This window comes from Carassius auratus, chromosome 26, assembly GCF_003368295.1.
Source record: "Carassius auratus strain Wakin chromosome 26, ASM336829v1, whole genome shotgun sequence".
Lineage (NCBI taxonomy): Eukaryota > Metazoa > Chordata > Actinopteri > Cypriniformes > Cyprinidae > Carassius > Carassius auratus.
Window position 1 is genome coordinate 15,826,942 of NC_039268.1, and position 22,255 is coordinate 15,849,196.

The following is a 22,255-nucleotide window of genomic DNA, read 5'->3' on the forward strand; positions in this document are numbered from 1 at the left end:
AGTGGCAGTGTGAGAATCCAGCTGACCTAGTTTAACCATCCTACATGAATTCTTTGGACAGACAAATTCTGACAGAGATAGTGTCTGAAAGCTTCATAGAAAACAGAACTGTTTACATTAAAGGATTACAGTTTAATTTTAACAAAGTGGAATAGAGGTCGGCGGTACAGTATGTCTACAACCTAGAAACCAATTATCTCATTTGTGCTCTTTGCTCTTTTGTCAGTCAACAAGTGGAGCGAATCTTGGAGAAGACAGACAGACTGCGTTCAGACATGTTTGGTGAACTGCTGCAGGCAGCCAACACCATTGGAGATCTCCGCAACTGCCCTGTATATCAGCTTTTCTTTCATTTAAATCTTCTTTTAGTTGCATGTACATCAAATTCTGACATATTTTAAATTGAAAATGTTGCTTTTTACCATTTGACCTCTAGGCTACTTGTCAGGTCTGATAAATTTACAGCATAGCTTATAACACGTGGAACCTCGTGTATACCTCTTTATTAATAGTCCTAAATAAGTTTTATGATGAGTTCTCTTTGTAGCTCTTGCCTCTTGCATCTTCTCAGCTGTCAAATGTAAAATATAGCAGAGGCTTTTAATATTGTTTATTTTAGTTGTGTACAGATTGCACAGATAATCTTCAGAAGAGAAATGGATAAAAAACCAAATACATAAATATTGTTTATGTAAATCATAAATGCACCCCTAGTGCTCTAGCCATTATTTTCATCACATAGTGTTTGATTTGACTTAATTACTGTAATTAACATTTGTTCATGATTGTTTCTACAGTATATGCACTTTCTTCCAGCCTTGATAGGCACTATACAAGAAAACAGTATTATATGCTGCATCAGTACGCCTTTTGTTTGAAATTCTGCTCAGTGTAATTTGATCTGTGCATTGCAGAGTAACTGTGGGCAGAGTATCAAAATCCGCCGTGTGCTGATGAACTGCCCAGAGATCGTCACCATTGGCTTTGTGTGGGACGCTGAACAGTCTGACCTCACTGAAGATGTCATCCGCTCTCTGGGCCCAAACCTCAATCTCTCGGGGGTGAGGGTCAAATCTTTCTGCACAACTCTAGCTGTCTCCATTCATTTTTATTCAAGATCAGTTTTTATTGTTACAGTATACATTCAATGACTGTGTCATGTTCTGCGTTGCTTATTAAATCAAAACATTGATTTAACAACATGTAGGGAGACTGGCACATCAGTCCAAAACTAAACATCCATTAATATCATTACCTGAGTTAAAGGGGTCATATGATGTTGCTAAAAAGAACATTATTTGTGTATTTGGTGTTATGAAATGTGTTTATGCGGTTTAAGGTTCAAAAACTTTTTTCCACATACTATACATTATTGTTTCTCCTATATTCCCCACCTTTCTGAAACACATAGATTTTTACAAAGCTCATCATTCTGAAAAGCAAGGTGTGCTTTGATTGGCCAGCTATCCAGTGCATTGTGATTGGCCCGAATACCTCAAGTGTGTAACGGAATTGTAACAACCCTTAACATACTGTGATGCTGTGTCCTGGCACGACGAGACAAAAACAATAAAACCTGTTATAAGCGAGGCATTTTTTGCATCCTGTGGGGAAATAATTACTTATTATAATGACTTATACTGTATTTTTACGCGTTGTATTGCATTGCCACATAAACATAAAACCATGTCTGCATTTGTGATCAGAGAAACGACAAACAACAAGCACTACTCTGCACTGCTTAAAACTTGCATTTGAATCATCAATGGCAAATCCTTTACATATGAAAATTTATTTACAGACTGTAAGAAAAGGCAGCATTTTAGTCTACTCTCCCAGGATCAGGAAACAGTCCTCCATAAAATGCGTTGCACACACAAATATTTGGTTTAAATTTTTCTAATTAAATTGTTCTGGAACAGTGTTTTAAAAACAACTTAACCACTGATTTCTAGTCATGTCCTCTTTTGGAAGACCAAACAAAGTATTTTCACTTTCAAACATATATATATATATATTAGGGGTGTAACGGTACGCAAAAATCACGTTTCGGTATGTACCTCAGTTTTAAAGTCACGGTTCGGTTCATTTTCTATACAGTAAGGGAAAGAAATGCAAACATTAAACTGCAGGTTGTTTATTATTATAAACTTTTTTTTAAACAATTTGTTTACAATTAAAAAAATACTTTTTAAATAAAATACATATAAATTACAAAAGGATAAGAAATAAAATACTGCTGCAAAGTTCTCCACTAAATAAAATACTCTCAGTCTCAAACCAACATTATATAATAAAATATAATGAAAAATATAAATAAATAACTATGATTACAGTGCAGCATTACGAATCACCAATTGTAGGCCTGCTCATATTTAAAAAATATATATAAATTCTCCAAAGTGTAAAGTGCAGCATGAACAGTTTCAGTTTTTAGACCTGCTCAGATTTCGTTATTGCGTTGGACCGATCGGAAATAAGAGCAAAGGTCTGTTTAAATGCAGACGGGAGCTGCGTTTGAAATACAAAAGTTTTTTTCCTAGTTGTAGTGATGTTCACAAAAGGCGTGATGCCTTTTGAAAACTTTAGAATCAGCTGCAGGGCGGGATTTGCGGAGACTTCTGCCACTTGTTCGTTTTGAAACACGAAAATGTACCTATCATTCGGTACACACGTACACCGTACCGAAAGCCCTGTACAGAAACGGTCCGGTACGAATACACGTACCATTACACCCCTAATATATATATATAGTTGTGGTCATTTTCTAATAATAAGTTCCCTCATTTTAATTAAGTTTCATGAGTTCGCCTGCCCAATCAGTCCTTCTAGAAAATGGTGAACAAGCTAAATGTTCTTGAAGGAGACTCAAATTTGAACCTCTGCTCGAGTTCTGATTTAGAATTCGATTGTACAATGTGAAGGACAAATTAAGGAAATAAAGTCGGAAAAGGGAAGGTAGAGGAGTGCCTGAAGAATCGTCATCGGGACGGCGCAGTGACTGCTGTATATGGTTGTAGAGATGATTGACAGGACTGAACGTTTAGGCTCCACCTAAATTCTAAGTTTGGAACTTCACTAGATAGCGAGATATTTAACTAAAGTTCTGGAAAGAATTAATACAACAAGGCTACAGTTGGACTGAGTTAATAAGTAGTGGGAATTAATTCTTAATTTGTGGCCACTGCATACAAAATGTATTACTTTTGTTTACATTTTCCAAAACTTGTTAATTTTTTTTAAATATATTGTTACATTTAACTTGGAATGGAAATGTAATTTCATTGTACATGCATAAATATCAAATGTGGAATTTAAATGCCACATGGCTGCTTGCAAGTACTGTATGTGTTGTTAAAGTCAACCAGACTCATCCTCTGTTAGACCTCAGTTTCCTCCTCAGCAGTCATATGAGTACTGCAGGCCAATATCGCATAATGTCTAGGTCACTACACCAGAGGAGACATGAACCTTGGTAAACTTCGACAAAACCATTTTGTGCATTGGCTTGAACTAGAGGCAGTTTACCCTTTCATTTTCATTTTGAGAGATTACAGTTTGCAGATGGAACTGAAATATTGCAGTAGACTAAATGTGTCACATTGTAGTAACAATGCTTCAAAATATGTATTTTTATTTTTCTCACCATGAGTTTTAAATGTCAGTTTGACTGTTCTCTCTATTTATTCTTCAGCTGTTCTATAGAGTCACTGATGAAAATGCCAAGAAGAGAGATCTCCACCTGGTGGGAATGATCTGTTACTCTAGTCGACATTACCTAGCATTCGCTTTTCACAGCAAGTCTTCCAAATGGATCTTTTTTGATGATGCAACCGTGAAAGAGGTATTTCACCAGCACACACACATTTGTGCAAGCGTGAAAGAGATAATTTGTTATTTGACATTTACTTCCTGAAATGTGTTGGATCTTAGATAGTAGGTTCAAACACCATAAGGGTTGATCCATGAGATTCAACCATTTTGACTTTGATCATTGAAGTTAACTACAGCTTGATACAGGGAGACCTTTTGTAATTTTACTGTCATTCAATTTGGTATTTACAGTATGACTGTATAAGGTATTTGGAATATAATGTAATATTAAAAAATACCTCAAAATGTAAAATTATCAGATTTTACCAGCACTTTGGCTTCTGGAATCATAAATGACAGGTGGTCTTCTCTATCAAGAGCCTTTTTTAACTGTTACAACAAATACAACTACTGCATGATTTATTTTTTATTTTATTTTATTTTATTTTTTTTGGAGTTGGATGACTGTTTTCTAAAGGAGAAGCCAAAGTGCAAAAACTGTAAGAAGAAGAAGATATTTTCTTTATATAGTGCTTTTACATAACTCAAGGACACTTTGAGATATTGAGATACAACAGGAAACTAGAAATTGAATAGTGCTATAGAGGGACCTTGGAAATGAGTTCCAGATTTAAGTTAGCACAAGCTATTCTTAATAATCCCCCCCACCCCACAGAAGCATGTTGGTATTTAGGTATGTTAAACCATGTTAACTTCTTTGTAGTTACCTTATGTTACATAGTACTTTCATGGTTAATGACACTGCAAGTGCACATAAATCAAAGGGCAACCAAAATGGGAGTGAAAATAATACATTTAAAAGGATACAGTCATGATTTATTGATGCAGGAATTAATAACTGTTAAGTGGTTTAATAGGGACAATGTCCTAAAATGGGAAAAAACAAAAAACAAATGAGAAGTGGTTTAAAAACTACATCTAGCACCTCTTTTTGTAGTTAGTAGTCAGTAGCCTATAGTGTCTAGCTTACATTTTTATAATACTGTACTTATAATACTGTAGTTAGGTAGCTTTTTCTCAGTATAAAAGTGTCTGAGTTGAAGTAATTAGACAAACTGAGGTGCAAACAATGAGGTGTAGATTGAATAAACTAAGTGCAGAGCTTAGTTAAGAGTTAGAGCAAACACAGTCTCTATGTGATGTGATTTATGTGCTCTGTCAAAGTAACTAGTAGACTCATGAAGCACTATTAAGATTATTGATTAAATTTAATCGCGGCACCTTGCATGGAGGATAGAGCCATTCTCTCTTCAACAGATCAAGTCTACATCACAAATTATTCCAAATGCATTATCTCTGAACGCTATTTTTCTGTATTCTCTGGACACCGCTTGGACGTCATAGTTGACATTCACCTTCCTTTGGAATAGAGCCAGAACAGATTACAGTCTCTGACATAATCTTTGTTAGCGCACTCACCTCATTAGAATTACTTTTTGAATTTCCTGACTAGTAAAGCCGGATGTTATTAGTGCTAGTGTTAATAATAATTAAATCCAGGTTTAAATATGACTCGGATTTAAGAGTCTCTGGTTTCCATATTGCATTGGACTATGGTTGCAGATGTACCTTCTAAACACTTTGCTGAAAGTAGGTCATCATATGCTCTAAAATATTTGAACTCTTGGTGTTTACTGACATATTTATGTGTCTTATATCTTGTATCTAGATTGGCTCCAAGTGGAAAGATGTTGCATCTAAATGTATCCGGGGTCACTTCCAGCCTCTCCTCTTGTTCTATGCCAACCCAGATGGTACCCCAGTGTCCAATGAAGATGCCCCCAGACAGACAACCATGTGGTCCCGTTATAGCTCCCCCCTCAATGGGAAGGGGACAGGTAAAACTGCCTTGCTTAACAGTGTATGAGATAAACCAAAACATCCACATAGTACATATTTACCTACATAGTAAATAGTTTTTTTTAACTGTGTGGCTTGGGTGTAACCTTTTTAAATATTTAATCTACTTAAAATTTGAATCAGTTGAACCCAGCATCATGTCATAATGAGGATTTTTATTCCAAAATGAGTAAATGAAAAATAAATTAATGAATCAAACCATTTTTCTCTCAAATCATTAAGCTGTTGTATCCAAGAACAGCATATGAGATGATATGAAACTACGTAATATTTTTATTATTATTATTATTATGAATAATCCTTTGTATGGAAATTAGGTACAGACAAACTTTCAGTGGGCCCTGTGAGTTATGTAAAATGTGCTTTTATTCATTACTATATTCTATTTGTGACCTTGAGCACAAATCCCTGTTTTTGCGGCAAGCATTTGCCGGGTGGATGAGTCGATTTCTGTGCGGGTTTCTGAACTCCACCGAGGACAGGGATTATCACCCACGCGCACTTTTTCTCGCTGCCTTTCACTTTATCTCTGTCTCTCTGTCTCTCCTAATCCTTTCCCTCTGGCCTCTGCATTGCAATGTTATTCTCTTGTCTCTACTCTACTGAATTTTCCCTCCATTCTGTCTTCCATTCTTGCTTTACTCTGTCTCGTGTGCTAAATGGATATTCTCCCCAGGCTGTCATATTCACCTAATGCTATTGGAATGGGAAAGCATTCTTATTTTTCCATGAATATCTGTAAGTAGTGCTTGTATTCTTTTGTCCTTTAAGCTTTATTGATTTGATACTATTTGTGTCAATAGCTGACAACAGTGTGATGCAGCACAGAGCAGTGTTGTACATAGGGAACTAAAGCAGTTGTGCAGCAGCAATTTGTCCACTCGATAATTTCCCTCCTCTGTTGGACCTTTGTATGATTTCTTGGTAGTTGCGCAGTCTTTTGTAGACGGTGAAATGTCTTAATGTGTTTCCTGGATTTGTTCCTCTGGTGCTTTTGGAAGGATGTTTAATGTGGGATCTATGCCAGCGTGTTCCTGCAGTCTCTGCTGAGCTCTGTACTTAAGACTGAGCTGGCAACACTTCTGCTGAGCAGAACACAGATGCTTTCTCAGTAGTGATAGGCTGCTCACGCTCCCATGATTTCATCAAAGTTGCTAAGTTTTCACTTGCTTTAAATTATGGGCTTGACAACAACATTACCTAAGAAAGGCTTTGAAAATAATGTTTTTGTGTATAGTGAAAACATTGTGTACATCAATGAAATGAACATTTGTTGTGCTATTTTTGTATGCTTAATATATTTAACAAAACTTTTCAACAGTACTATTTAAGAACAACAACACTATTTTTCAAGTGACGTCAATATTTTCCTTGTAAAATGTAAAGAAGTGTCAGAGACATGCACATGTTCATATATATAGCTTTGGTGCACCTGTCCTGATCCCATTCCAGCTTTTCTCTCCATCATTCCCTGACCTCACCAACCCTAGATATAATAACTGGCAAAAAGCCAAACATTACATAACAAAAAGTAAGCAAGAATTCATAAAAGTTGAATAAAGTATTCATGTTATTATCATTGTATTTTTATACTGTAGTAATCATTGTATTATTGGTTAGTTGTGTTCTCAAGGTCATGTTTCATGTTTTGATTTGTTAATATTAGTTTTGTGATTAAAGATAAAATGCATCTATTGTTACAAGTAAACTGCCTTTTTTGTCTGCATTCTTTTTTCAGCATTGTTTTGCAGTCAGGTCAAGATTACATAAGTACAGTATTTAATGGTCATTTTCCTTTTTTGAAGATTTCATTCTTCAAGATAGATTATATTATGATTGATGTCGATTTAAATCCAATCAATTTTCTATTGTTTTGTTTTGATGGTTTTAGTTTAACTGGATTATTATTCCCTATTTGTTTGATTTATTGTACAATTTTTATGTGCGTACAGTGGCAAATCCACTTTGCTCTTCATCTATGGGGAATGCTGTAATCCATGTGTTGTTTTTTTCCCTCTTCAAACATCTGGGGTGGCTCACTGTGTGCCCTATATAAGCACATAATAAGCAAGTTTGTCCTCTCTCCTCTCTCTCTCCCAGAAGAAGTTTGCAGACACAGCAGAGATATAATGTATTTTAGGAGGCTTCTACTCAAAGCTGTTTGTTAAGTTATAGATTGCACTGCCTTATTTGATTACTTAACTCAGTGTGCACTGGATGAGAGACAGAATCAATTTATAAAAGTCTTTCTCTGAAAGTACATTAAAAGAGGTTGGTCTACAGCAGCATGATAGATCAAATATAGTGCATTATGGTAATAATCACATTTTATTTCCCTTGCATCATGTGCTATGGATGAAGGTTATTGTTACTTGCAAGATTACACCAGTCAAAAGTCCAGACATCATTCTTTCTTTAAAAGGATAAGTTTACCCGAATGTTCTTACTTCTCTTTTTGCAAACATTGACCTGTTCCTCATGCAAGTATAGTTTGTTGGTTTCATATAAATATATATATATATATATATATACACACACACACACACACACACACACACACACATGGTTTGGTGTGACATGAGGATGAGTCAAAATATTTTTCTTTTAGTTCACAACATTGCAAAATATTGGCATGTATACACTAATCAGTAATGCAAAATTAGAATATATAAAGTCTAATTGAATGTAGGTTTACCTCTGTGTTTTTCTGTCTGTTGTTCTCTTTGGCAGATACTCAGCTGTCAGGCTCTAAGAAACTGGACAGTGTGAGGGATATGAATGTTGGTTCTCAACGAACAAATCAGGGATCCCACAAAACAATGCAGTCTTCAGCCAATCGGTGTAAGTCATCATGATTAGTTGTTCATGTCCACACAATATGTTATATATATATATATATATATATAAAACAATGTTTGGAGACATTTCATTAGAAACATACTGATATGATGAAAGTCACAAATTTCTCCATTTTCAATGTTGCAGTTAAAGTGCTTCCAGAAAGTCCAAGCAGGTACCGACAGTCTTCCAGAGATGTTTCTCACCGAGGAGGAGGACAGAGAAGAGAGAGTGAAAGAAGCTACCGAAGATCAGACTCTCTCCAACACAAAGGTATGTTAATAAAAGACACATTTGAAGAATTCAGATACAAAAGCCTCTAAGTGCCATCTGAAATGTTCTTCTAAAATGAGCATTTTTATCAGGCTCCTATGTGTAGGTTCAGTAAATGTATTCTAATGGCAATGTATAGGTCTTTTTCTACGCAATGAAAGGGAAATAACTAAACATAAATATATAGGAGCCTTATAAAAATGCACATATCAGAAGAAAATTTCAGATGGCACTTTTCACTTATCTACATATTTATAATGAAATATTTTAGTTATTTATACTATAATGGGTAGCACTTTATTTTACAGTCCTGTTCCTCATGTACATACTATGTACTTATTAGTAATTACAATAACTATGTAATAATTACCCCTAAACCTAACCCTACCCCATGTAGTTACCTTGTATTACCAGAACTTTCTTAGATAAATACACTGTAAGTACACTATAAGTACATGTTAGTACACGTACTGTAAAATAAAGTGCAACCCTATAATGAATAATCCTGTGCACAGTAGCCTTTGTAGTGTCTGTTGTATTCTTCTATTAAATACATTCTACAAAATAACACAGTTCCAGTGATGAGTCATACAGAATATGTGTTATACAATAATTGTACCTTTTTACTAATGTGCTTATAAAATGTTTTGACTTTAATCTTATTTTAGCATTAGTATAGACCATGCTTCACTCATTCATTTTACCTTGCATTTTTTGTATTTTGTAATTCATAGAGATTTGTGTGTTAAACATGTTAAACGGTTTCCACTGGTAATATGCATCAATCATGAGACATCATCTACAGGCCAGAACAGAACTGCTAAACCTCTTCATGAGCACTAGAGCCCTTTTAGCATAAGCCGATTTTATACTTTTAGTTTGCTACTGTGTTACTGTGTAGTCATGTGTTTTTTTTTTCTATTTTGTGTCTCTGAAATGAGGTTTCATATTTAAAACAGTATGAAAAATATTTGTTATATTTCATCTATATATGTTGATGGGGTTATTCAATTCAGACATTTGATAATATCAGATGTTTTAATTGAATATTTATATTTTTTGAATGCAAATATTTTCCACTATTGACTACACAGAAATCCTGATCAACTATTAATTAAGTAAATGCATGAAACATTTTACATTTTCAATGAGTGAATTGTTTACAAAGAATGAATGATGAATCATTGCAGTCAATAAATTTGTTGTTGTATATCCTTCATCATAAGATTTTACTTTGACTCATGAGCCAGCATATACAGCCACTGTTTATTTAGTTGAGATTGCAGCATACAGATATAGTTCTGGGAGTTTGAAAACATAGATAAGTGTGCTGCTCATGATTCAACTTTTCTATTTTCAGTTGGGGTGCTTGCTCTGACAGACAGAGCTTCTAAAGGCAACTTACACACAGTGAAAAGTTTGAGTACTGGCTAACCTCCAAAATAACAGCAAACCATCTGTCCTATTAAACAGCCTGCCGAAAGCATATGCTGTTCAAAGAGGCTTAAAATTCATGTTAAAATCAGCATAAACTTATTGACACGCGTTGGCTAAATGTTGTGTGTGCAGGAGCATGAAGATGAAGATTAAAGCAAACAGACTTTATTAACATAAGGAACTGAATGTAAGCGTTAGTGAGAAACCCAGAAGATACATAGGCATATAAATACTAATACAAGCAAAGAAATAATTAAGCAACAGCTGAACGAAAGTCAAATGATCAAATTATTAAACAAAAAAAAGAGTTAATGTACTTAAGACAGCAATGACTGAAAACCAACTAAAAACTGTGATAACTGTGAAAGACTGAGTCTGTAGGTTGTAGCAAATTAGCTCAAAAGGGAAATGTATATGAATAATTATAAATAATTATAATTCATTACAATAGCAAGCACGCAGCTTTGCTGGAAAGCATGCAAAAGAGAGCACAAGGAATCATTGAGAGATTTACCAACACATGATCAATGTTGCTAAGTGCTAAGTTGCATTGTACGTGTTAAAACTTTTTATGTTTTGTGCGTTTTTGAATAGATGCATATTTAGATGCACATAGATGCACATTTTTTGGGGCTGAAACCAATACCGATTTTAACTAAAACTTATTGGACATTTCCTATACCGATACCGATATTTGTCACTTCCTCTCTTAACTTTTTGAGAAGAATAGTGTGCAATCTTTTGTCTTTTGGTTACCATTAAAGTGCAGACAGCAGCACTAGGATTATGTAACAGACATTATACAGCTCAGTGCCTTCACGCAGTTAATTAATAAACCATTGGTTTATTATATCTGTCTTTTTTTTCTTATATAGCCAATATGCTGGTTGTAAATTGAGGAAAAATCGGCCGATAAAAATCGGTGGCATACATTGGTGCATCCCTAATATTTTGCTTATGTATGGGCAGATGTATATGCATTTATGTTAAAATTTATATATTTTATTGTTTTTAGTATTATAGTTTTTTTTTTTTCTCGCGATTTTATCTTTCAAAGTTCTTTCTGCTATGATTCAATCAGTATTGCTAAGCATAAAAGTAAATAAACTTCAAAGTAATCTTCAAACTTATACTGTATCAACTGCCAGTAGTAACTGTAGCAGAATTAGTATTGTCTTCAGCTAATCTGTTTGTCCAGTGAACATTCAGTGTAATTTCATATCAACTCTAAGAAAGGATATTTTTGTGGCCACAGAAAATAACCCTCTTACAGTATTAATGCATTAGAGCAATTAGCTTGATCGGAATCGAAAAAGGGACATTATTCACAATTGGTGACAGAATCAGAAACTCATGTAATTCTTGCACAAAACCTCTGTTTCGTTTAGTTAAATGTACGATACTTGCATTGCCTTGGTCGAGTGTCCGGATGCAGTCTCGGATAAAAGTTTTGAATGGATTGAAGGTTTGGTGGTGTTGGAGCTATTCATGTTTTTACGGGTTTGAAGGGTGATGAACTCCAAAAGATGTTATTCTGGCTCAGTGGTGATCGTGAGAGTTTCTCCCAGATGAAGGTGATGAGAGAAGAGCACAGAACTCGAGATATTTCAGATGAAATCCAATAACAAGACGAAGCCGAAGCCTAGCACATACTAAGGGGTCCAGAAGAGTTCTAGCTCAGCATCCCCATCTTCTCAGTATCTTCTCTTAAAGAACCTAGACTGAGCTGTGTTAAAACCTGCCAGGTGTGGCTGCGCCGGCTCTGGGGTTCAGCAACCAGAAAGTGGGAAGGTAATGAGAGACGAGTAAAAAGACAAAAAAAGCAAGGCGGGTCACTGCCTTTTAAGTTTTATAACAAGTGTATGATTCTAACAAAATATTGGCCTTTAGATGTTTTCAGAAAAGGAGATGGGTAGCTATCTCAGACTGAGTACAGAAGCGAACTGAAATTGAGCGGAAGAACAAAGTCTGACGTAGTCAGGCTGGAAGTTTGTCAGACGGCCATGGAAATGCCCTTCAATGAAAACTCAAGATCTTTGCAATTTAACATCACAAAGTCATTTAGATTACACTGACTAAATTTGGTGTTAGTCAGTTTCTAGTAGGAGTTTGTTTAAATACAAAGCCTGAAACTAGCAAAAACTGCACAAAACTTGCAGAGACTTCTGTATAACCCCTTTTTTGTCCTTCATTTTGGCTTAGATTTCCAAATACATTTTGGGCCACTGTATTTTTGTATATATAATTTTAATTACTTACTAATTAAATAATATTTGTTTTATTATTTTTTTTTAGATATGACATATCCTCGATCATCTTCTCCCCCTGAAAACGGCCCTAGGTTTCATTCTGACCAGAGACAGAGAACTCTTCCCTCACGAGTCTCTCGACCTGAGCATTCTTCAGTACATCCTCGTGTATCACCCCAGGAGTCCACCCGCTCAAACCAGGGAATAGCCAGTGGCTCCACACGTCATGCTGAGTCATCATCCCTCTGCCATCGTGGGTCTACAAGTCTCCCGGAGCGTAGCAAGTCCAAGCCATCATGGCGACCAGTGCGAGAGGTTCTGAATGTAGACAGCGTGCTGAGTGAACTAGAGCGGCGTCAGCAACAGCAGCAGCGTGGGAGCCCTCGATGTGTCCGTCGCTTTGGCCATGAGAGAGGACTGATGAAGGAAAAACAAAAAGGTCTGATGACTATTTATGAAGATGACTCACGTTTGGAGACTGAAAGTCAAAGCTCCCAGGAGTCTCAGCGACAGATGATGGTGACAAGGCCTAAAGGTGGAGTAAATGTAGCACAGAGGAGTGATAACTGGATGATTCAGAGGACAGAATCAGGATACGAGAGCAGTGATAGGTTGAGCAGTGGTTCCACCAATCCTGACTCTCCAGGTGTTGAGAACTTCACAGGCAAAGAGCTCAGACTCAGTCAAGATTCACAGCACCTCAGGTAGGAGAAATTAAGTAGTTATAGGTGTTTGAGTTGTCCTTTGGATTCCTTGTTCTTGACTCAGTGGTGTATTTCCTCAGGGATCAAGGCCATATTAACCAAGGTGACTCAAAAACGGAGGCAGTGCGTTCTCCACTGTACCACAGTGAGTATTAATCATATGCCATGCCACATGGTTTCTGGTTTAAACCTGTTTAAACCGTGCTGTCAGAATGAGAGCTCAAACAGCTGATAATCACAATAATCAACATGATTCCAGTCCATCAAGTGATAAACTGCATGTTTCTGAGAAACACATATTGTACATCATTAAGGTTTTTTAACTTGAACAGTTTCTTCTGGCTAAAATACCAGTAATGTGAATCATCCAGTGAAAAATGTCATCCCCTGTTGTCCTCTCACATCAAAAGCTACCATCATATTATTTGATCTGTGCATATTTCTCTTAAGATTCAGACGATATTACTTTTTCACTGGAGAAAGCAATATTAATCATAGAGGACGTATTTTAGCCTGAAGCAAGCACATTTTATACCAAACATGAAGCTTTTGCTTCATAACAAATTAATCAAATTACTAGACCTGAATGAACCATTTTAATTCAGAGGACGCTTATTAATTAAGTATATAGTAAATATTAAATCATCTTTATAGTAAATAATCTTTTTACTTTGTATATGTGACACTGGAGCACAGTCATTCGTAGCACAGGTATATTTGTAGCAATAGCCAACAATACTTTTTACAATACTTTTTATTTTATACCAAAAATCATTAGGATATTAAGTAAAGATCATGTTCCATGAAGATATTTTGTAAATTTCCTACCATAAATATATGAAAACTTAATTTTTGATTTGTAATATGCTTTGCTAAGGACATCTTCTAGACAACTTTAAAGGCAATTTTCTCAATATTTAGATTTTTTTGCACCCTCAGATTCCAGATTTTCAAATAGTTGTATATTTAACAAATATTGTTCTATCCTAACATCTCAATAAAAAGAAAAAAAGAAAAAGACCCTTATGACTGCTTTTGCATTCCAGGGTCACATGTATGTTTTTATCTTGGTGAAAATAAATAGTATAAATTAAGATTAAAATGTAATGTTTGAACCAAACCATAAATATAATTTGAGAATACTAATACATTTGGGAAAACTAATAAATTTGCCTGTAATTTGAGTATATATTTTTAAGTTGGTCCAAAGTATAATATTTTTCTGTGTAACTAATTATTGTTTTTAAAGATTTTAAAACAGAAGTCATGGTCCAGTCAGTAGCCCATATTCTTGAGCAATGTTGAGATTTGGTGCTCATATAGGAGAGGTTGTTTTGAATCTAGTCAATGATTTCTCGGTCCTGTCCTTTTTGCCTTTTTTTCTGTCATAAAAAGCCATACAATTTCATAAATAAGCGTAGAAAGAGATGTCACAAAATGCACTTGTAAATTCTATTTCACTAATCAGTATATCACAAAATGACAATTCTGTAGAGGACTTTTATTTTATTATTTTAACAAAATACACAGAATGAGCATTTCAGGTCATATTTGGCACTTCACTGTGTAGCATGGTCTGTCTTAGTTTAAGCTATATATGAAACCAAGCTCCATCAAACCCCAAAAGAGAGACAGGCATTTGGAGTTGTTCCAAAAGACTGAATAACCTACAGTTTTGACATGTTTTTGTATACTTTGTGATTTTACGCAGCTGTAATTCTCACTAATTCCATGATAGCACATGGTAGCATGCCAAAAACTGATAAAATCTCTCTCTCCCCTTTTTCTACTTCACAAACGATAGAAGGAGCTTAAAATGTAAAACATTTTGCCCCATTAAAGACTGATATATATGGCATTGGAACACAAATTCTTTATAATTTTAAATTGCACTGTGGTTGATCAGGCTTGTGTGGCAGTCTTGTGTGGCATTTAGCTCCTAGTCCTTCAAATCCACATGTACTATTTCAGAGCCATCTTGGTTTCCCAGAATCTTCCCTTGGTTTCATGGAATTTTAAAGCCCCTTCTTAGTAAAGAGAAAAGCACCAGAAGCCAGCAGGACAGCACACATTCAGCAAAAGACAGACATGCAGGAGCATTGTTAAAGTAGAAAATGCAAAAACATCATTACAGTTGTAAAATGTATTCTATAAGCTTACTGAAGCCCAAATCTTTGACTTGAAGCACGTGTTGTATCCTGTGGCTTTATCCTCACATGGAGCTCAGCAGGTTGGCAGGAAAGAGATGAATAGTCTGTCTATTTATAAATAAGTGAGTAGGATGTGTCCTAGTGAGTGTGTCTGTGCCCACTGTGATCCAGCTAGCAGGATTTTGGCAGTTCTTTTCCTCTGTCGCTACACACCCATGGCAGAGATGCAAAAATTCACCTTTTAGGCTTTATTGTCTGTTGTTTGATGTCTCATGAAATAAACTATTGCACGTTTATTCCCTCAGGTAAACATTTGGTTAAAATTCAGGGAAAGAACTCAGAACATCTCATGAAAGGCAGCCCAAGTTCAAGGTATTTACAGGCTTTATCTTTACACTGCAAGTATTTTATAATGTAAAATTCACATATGTAAGAGTGTGACATGGTGTTATTTGAATCACAATTTTTCTTAGGGAATATTATGGAATCCTTTATATGAATATATATATATATATATATATATATATATATATATATATATATATATATATATTCATACTACGCATGCAAACACTGGAGACTGGAAACACAACTTTTGTAAAGGTGTTTTGTCTTTTGTTGTGTTCCAGAGTTAAATTTGGTAAACTCTTATTTGAGTATTTTTATTATGTAAAGAGTTTACATTTTGCATTTATCATCATTTGTTACATTAAAAAAAATAGATACAGCATAGAATGATATCATATCTCTACACTAAAGAGTCCAAAACAATTCTGCATGTTCAAAAACTAGTGTGACCACCCCATAACAATGATAAACAACATTTTGTAAACCTAAGATATTTGAAAATTGTATTACTTGATTGTTATACTACAAAACCTATAAAACATTTAAATCATTGGATTTTTTTTTTCTTGAAAATGTTTTCAAACGTTTTTTTTCTGAACCATATGGAACCACCATTAATGCAAGAGTGCATTTGTTTTAAACTAGATTTGCAAATAATTGTTCATTTTATTTATAGTGGACAACTATATACCATTGACTGCTTTACAGCAGAAATCTATAAGTCAAGTGTATAACAGTCCATTTTGAGTACACATGGAGAAACTCAATGAGTGGAGATGAAGATGTTAAAGGGTCATATGATGTTGCTAAAAAGAACATTGTTTTGTGTATTTGGTCTAATGAAATGTGTTTAATGCAGTTTAAGGTAAAAAAAACACATTATTTTCAACATAATGTACATTATTGTTCATTAAATTATATTCCTCTATGCCCGCCTTTCTGAAATGCGACATTTTTTTTTTTTTTTTACAAAGCTCTGATTGTATAGTGCATTGTGATTGGCCGAATGCCTAAAATGTGTGATGGAAATGTTACACTCCTTGCCATACTGTAATGCATGTCCCAGTAAGAACATCGGCACGACAAGACAAAAACAATCAAATCACAAATGAGCCATTTATTGCATGCATTGTCCTCTTTTTGAAGGCCAAAATAAGTATTTTTGCTTTCACAGTAAAACAGCTTCTCCACAACATGGTGCCAGCGGCAACAGCGTGAATCAAAGTTACGCATTTGGGCGGCTTTATGCAAATCTTCCCACATCGTAATGTAGACATGTGGGGCCGTGTTTAAACAAGGCATTTTAGGAGGGTGTGGACGAGTCTAAACTTTTATTAAGAATATATCTATGGGTTTAAGACTTTAGTCTTTGCATCTTTAGGGATCTTTCCTTTTCACAAACAGCTTGTAACACTCCAACGAGAAAGGAAAACTTGAAATCACCTCATATGACATAATGACTGTAAACATTGTGAAATAAGGTGACGTCTAAATACATGTGTTCATGTATCACAGAAGGAAGCTGAAATCCTGTGGTGCCAGGAAAGGGGGCAATGCAGAGAAAGACCCATCGACTGGTGAACTTCAGGTAGAACAGGAAGTTTCCATGCGATGGCACCACAGCCCAGAAAGCCCCCTACTGCGCCGGCTTGGCAAGATCAACTGTTCAGAGTGTAACAGTTCTGATGAACTCACAAACCCTCTTTCAGAGCAAGAAGACAGCGCTTATCGTTCCAGCACCAGTGAAGTCGCTCCACATGAATCACCGGGGCCTAATCACAGTTACCTATTGCAGCCAAGGGAAGAATCAGCCATAGCTCCAGCGATGCCAACTTACTCCAAACATGCACAGCGCCCCATCGAGATAAAGACTCCACCCTTCCGTCCAAGAATTTTACAGGAGCCATCACAGACCGCTTCTAGAGCCTCTGGTCGTGGCATTCCATCATTGCACACCACCGCAGTACACAGACGGATGGAAGTCAATGGCACATGCCTAAGCTCATCTGATGTGAGCTCAAAATCAGGTTCTGACCAGGAGAGAGGGGAGCAGGTGTCCAGCGAGCCTGAGGAAAGATCTTGTAGTTGGGATAAGCCATCTGCTTCAGTCTCTCCAGGATCTGGAGTGACGCTGACTACTTATTTCTCTGTGGATAATTGTATGACAGACACCTACAGACTAAAGTATCACCACCAGAGGCCGTTGGTCCTCTCCATGCCTGAGCCGAGAGGAACTGTTAAGGATGGGAGAGACCCTCAAACCTCAAGCCGTATAGAGAGCCAATCTGAGCGTCCCAAAAATAAGCCTGACCTTGGTATGTTAAAGTTCAGCTGATCTGTTCAATCAGTCATTGATACATTAATATATTGCCACAACCATTCAAAGGTTTGGAAAAGTAAAATGTTTTTTTTTAAGTTTCCTGTTCCCTTTCAGTGCGTCACTCTCTACGTCATGTCGGTGACCGTTCAATCAATCAATCACCTTTATTTATATAGTGCTTTAAACAAAATACATTGCGCCAAAGCACTGAACAACATTCATTTGGAAAACAGTGTCTCAATAATGCAAAAATTGGTACCGTTGAATTGGTATCTTGCTTCGAGAGACCAATCTACTTAAACTAAACAAGCCAATGTAAACTTAATAAGCCAATGCACATTGGCATGCAATTATTGCATCCAGCTGCAGCTGATCACGTCATGTGTCTGCGAGCATGGCTCTGTTACCTCCAGGGGGCGGAGCTCCATGTCCTCTTTCACGATCTAGTGCTTATCCTGGCAGGTTCAAGGCAAGGCCTATTTTCACCAGTAGCACCGATGGTTTGAGGATTACAGTGGTGGCAAACCCTCAGGGAAAACCAACCCTCGTGGGCCCACCACTACTCTAGCACCTCAGATCCAGTTGAGCAGCCAGTGGAATGTGCTGGGCCCTTTTCAAATAACATACATGCGGTATCCTGCAGGCCTCCTCCTGATGACTGAATGTCGATCACTGCATCGGAGGGAGAGCTCTCTGAGGAAGATTTGGCTGTGCTCCCTCTGGGATGGTGGCAATGCCTGTATTGGATCCAGAGATTACAGCTATGCCTTCCCGGGCTGCCGAGAAGGTAGGGCTCGAGTGGAAACCTCCACCACGTTCTGAGTCTTCCAGGCTGGTTGATTGGTTTCTCTTGGTGTCTCATGCTGGTTCTCAGCGCCCGCACTGATGCCTTTCTTCCAGGAAGTGCATGATGAGCTCAACAGGTCATGGACAGAACTTTATTCTGCCAGAAACTGGCCTGTGGGCTCCTCCTCCTTCACCACCCTTGACGGTGGTATATGGATTTCCCCCTGGTAGAGCAGTCAGTTGCGTTTCAGTTGTGTCCTAATGCCGCCTCTGGCCATGTCATGTGGTCTGTGGAGAACCTGCTTCCTCCTTACACACTAAGGCATTACTGCAAGTGCACCAGGCCAAGGCACTGAAGGACCTGCACAAGGGAGGTCATGACCCAGAATTTCTCAGAGAACTCCATACCACTACTGACCTGGTGTTATGAGCAACGAAGGACACTGGGTTGTGCGATGTCTGCTATGGTGGTTCAGGAGCGCCAAAAGTGGCTGTGTGGTCGATATGAGGGGCGCTGACAAAGTTTGGTTTGTTAATGCCCCTGTGTCCCAGACCGTCCTATTCAGCAATGCAGTCGAGAGCCTGGGCCAGAAGCAGACTGATGCGGTTGGTCACACTCTGCTCTTGTGGTCAGCTGCTGCCTCCACCCAGCTGCAGTGCCCCAGCCTGCTCGTCGCCTGATTGTCTGCTCCTGCGAGTCACGTTGACCCAACACAGGACCTCACTCATCCTACTCCTTCACCAGCCGGCAGCAGCGGGTGGTTCGAGACCCTACTCACGCAAAGCATTGCACCGCACACTCAGACTCCTCTCCTGCGTTCCACCTTGCTGCCTCACTGCGGGGACAGCAGTGTTCTGTTGGTCCAGCTTGCATGGTATCTAGATTCCTCACAGAGGAACATGCGCAGTAATTGCTGACCTGCTTGAATTCGTTCAAGGGCAGGATGACGGTCCCACTGAAACTATTTCATAGGCTCCAGGGGCATATGGCAGCTGCAGCAGGGCTATTGCATATGAGACCACTTCAGCACTGGCTTCATGGCCGAGTCCTGAGGTGGGTGTGGCAGCTTGCTATACTGGCCTGTCATCAATCCTTCACCCTGTGGTCAGATCTTATGTTTCTCCGGGCAGGAGTGCCCCTGAAACAGGTCACCAAGCATGCTGTGGTTTACACAGATGCCTCCATCACCAGCTGGGGGGGCCACGTACAATGGGTTTCACAGTTCCACAGTTTCCACAGTTCCACAGTTTCAGGGGTATGGACGGGTCCCCATCTGCACTGGCATATCAATTGCCTAGAGTTGTTAGCAGTGTGCCTTGCCTTGAAACATCTCAAAGGGTGCTTACGAAGCAAGCACGTGCTGATCCGAATGGACAACACAGTGACTGTTGCATACATCAACCAACAAGGTGGTCTGCGCTCCCGTCACATGTCGCAAATCACCTGCCACCTCCTCCTTTGGAGTCAGAAGGTTCTGAGGTCACTTAATGCCATTCACATTCTGGGCCTGCTCAACCATACAGCCGATGAGCTGTCTCGAGCTATGCTCCCAGAAGAGTGGTGAACCCATCCCAGGATGGTCCAGCTGATTTGGAGACATTTCGGAGCCACTCAAGTTGACCTGTTTGCCTCTCCAGAGACCTCTTACTGCCAGTTGTTCTGCTCCCTGACCAAGGGAACACTTAGCATGGGTGCACTGGCACACAGCTGGCCGCCGGGCCTCTGCAAGTATGTGCCTCCCCCAGTGAGCCTTCTTGCACAGATGCTGTGCAAGGTCAGGGAGAATGAGGAGCAGGTCTTGCTTGTGGCACCGTATTGGCCCACTCTGACTTGGTTCCTCGAGCTAATGCTCCTCGTGACAGCCCCTCCATGGTGGATTCCTCTGAGGAGGGATCTACTGACTCAGAGACAGGGTACCCTGTGGCACTTTATGAAACTTCATGTCTGGTCCTAGGAAGGGATGCGGAAGTTCTTGGTGACCTCCCCCGAGAGGTAGTAGACACCATCACTTCAGCGGGAGCACCATATATGAGACACACGCCTTGAAGTGGACCATGTTCTTCGAGTGGTGTTCTTCTTATTGAGAAGACCGCTGTAGATGCCCGATCAGGGTCATGCTTTCCTTTTTGAAGCAAGAGCTGGAGCGACGGCTTTCTCCCTCCACCCTTAAAGTCAATGTCACTGTGATCACTGCTAACCATGACCCCATGGAAGGGAAGTCGCTAGGTAAGCATGACCTGGTCATCAGTTTCCTTTTGAGGGCCAGAGGGTTAAATCCTCCACTGCCCCCCTCCATACCTTCTTGGGACCTGTCTCTAGTTCTTAAAACACTACAGCAAAGCCCATTTAAGCCTTTGCACTCAGTCAAGCTAAAGTTTCTTTCATTGAAAATTCTGCTCCTGCTTACACAAATTTTCGGTCAACGATTTGTGCCTAGAGTTTGGGCCAGTTGGCCTGGCTATGTGCCCAAGGTTCAAACTACTCCCTTCTGGGATCAGGTGGTGAGCCTGCAAGCGCTTTTCCATATGCACCTACTGTAAATGGATGTTCATATGTGTATTTGCTCCTGAGACTTCCTTCCTTCGAGAAGGATGGGCTTCCACAGCATCCCTGTTCCAAGTGGAACAGATACAATTTCCTGTGTGATCCAATCTCACAGAATGGTTAGTGCTATGACAACGGAGAGTGGTCCTCTTGTTGCGAGCACCAGCCTACACCAAAAAAAGGGTGCAGGCGGCTCACACAGGGCACTGGAAGGCATAGCATACAAGGCAATTTGGTAGAGGATCCCAATCCGTTGGTCACCGACATGACGTCGCTACGGTAGCTGTACCACCGCTGAACAGCTCGGTAACTTAGTTCCTTAGCGAAAACATGATATGCATTGCACCTGCAGCCTTTTTATGCTCACACTGTGATCAGCTGCAATTGCATGCCAATGTACATTGGCTCTTTAGTATACACTCTAAGTAGATTGGTCTCTCAAAGCAAGATCCCAATTCGTTGGTCACTAGCGTGACATCTCCGTTCCCTCCTTCAGGGAACGAGGGTTACATACGTTACAAAGACATTCTCACAAGACAAATTTTATTCCACAATAACACACTAAAAAATTTTATTAATATCAGAATAAAACATTTATTTATTTATTTTAGCTTACAATTTTAAAATACAAAATTAAAACAAACATTTTAAGCTCCTGCGTTTAGTGTAACACAGTTCTTCAGAAATCATTCTAATATGCTGATTTGGTGCTCAGGAAACACTTATTAAAAATTTGTGCTGCATAATATTTTAGCAAAAACTAATGTATACATTTTAGGATTCTTTGGTTACAAAAAGTGTACATTTAAGTGTTACATTTGTAACACTGGAAATGTCTTTACTGTCACTTTTTTTTTAATTATATATGTTCTTGATGAATAAGAGTTTTACATCTTTCTGATCTCAAACTT

The 22,255-nt window shown here is 38.2% G+C and overlaps 1 protein-coding gene across 2 annotated transcripts in view; it reads left to right on the forward strand.

The window, feature by feature from the left end:
• Nucleotides 1–22,255, forward strand: part of usp53b (ubiquitin specific peptidase 53b) — a 30,514-nt gene that overhangs the window by 6,664 nt on the left and 1,595 nt on the right. For both annotated transcript variants that reach the window (XM_026204447.1, XM_026204448.1), the window contains exons 7-16: nt 227–332; nt 915–1,061; nt 3,695–3,844; nt 5,504–5,672; nt 8,425–8,535; nt 8,680–8,805; nt 12,538–13,195; nt 13,276–13,340; nt 15,651–15,717; nt 17,209–18,008. In XM_026204447.1, coding sequence (XP_026060232.1) covers nt 227–332; nt 915–1,061; nt 3,695–3,844; nt 5,504–5,672; nt 8,425–8,535; nt 8,680–8,805; nt 12,538–13,195; nt 13,276–13,340; nt 15,651–15,717; nt 17,209–18,008 — 2,399 coding nt within the window. The remainder of the gene's footprint in view (nt 1–226; nt 333–914; nt 1,062–3,694; nt 3,845–5,503; nt 5,673–8,424; nt 8,536–8,679; nt 8,806–12,537; nt 13,196–13,275; nt 13,341–15,650; nt 15,718–17,208; nt 18,009–22,255) is intronic.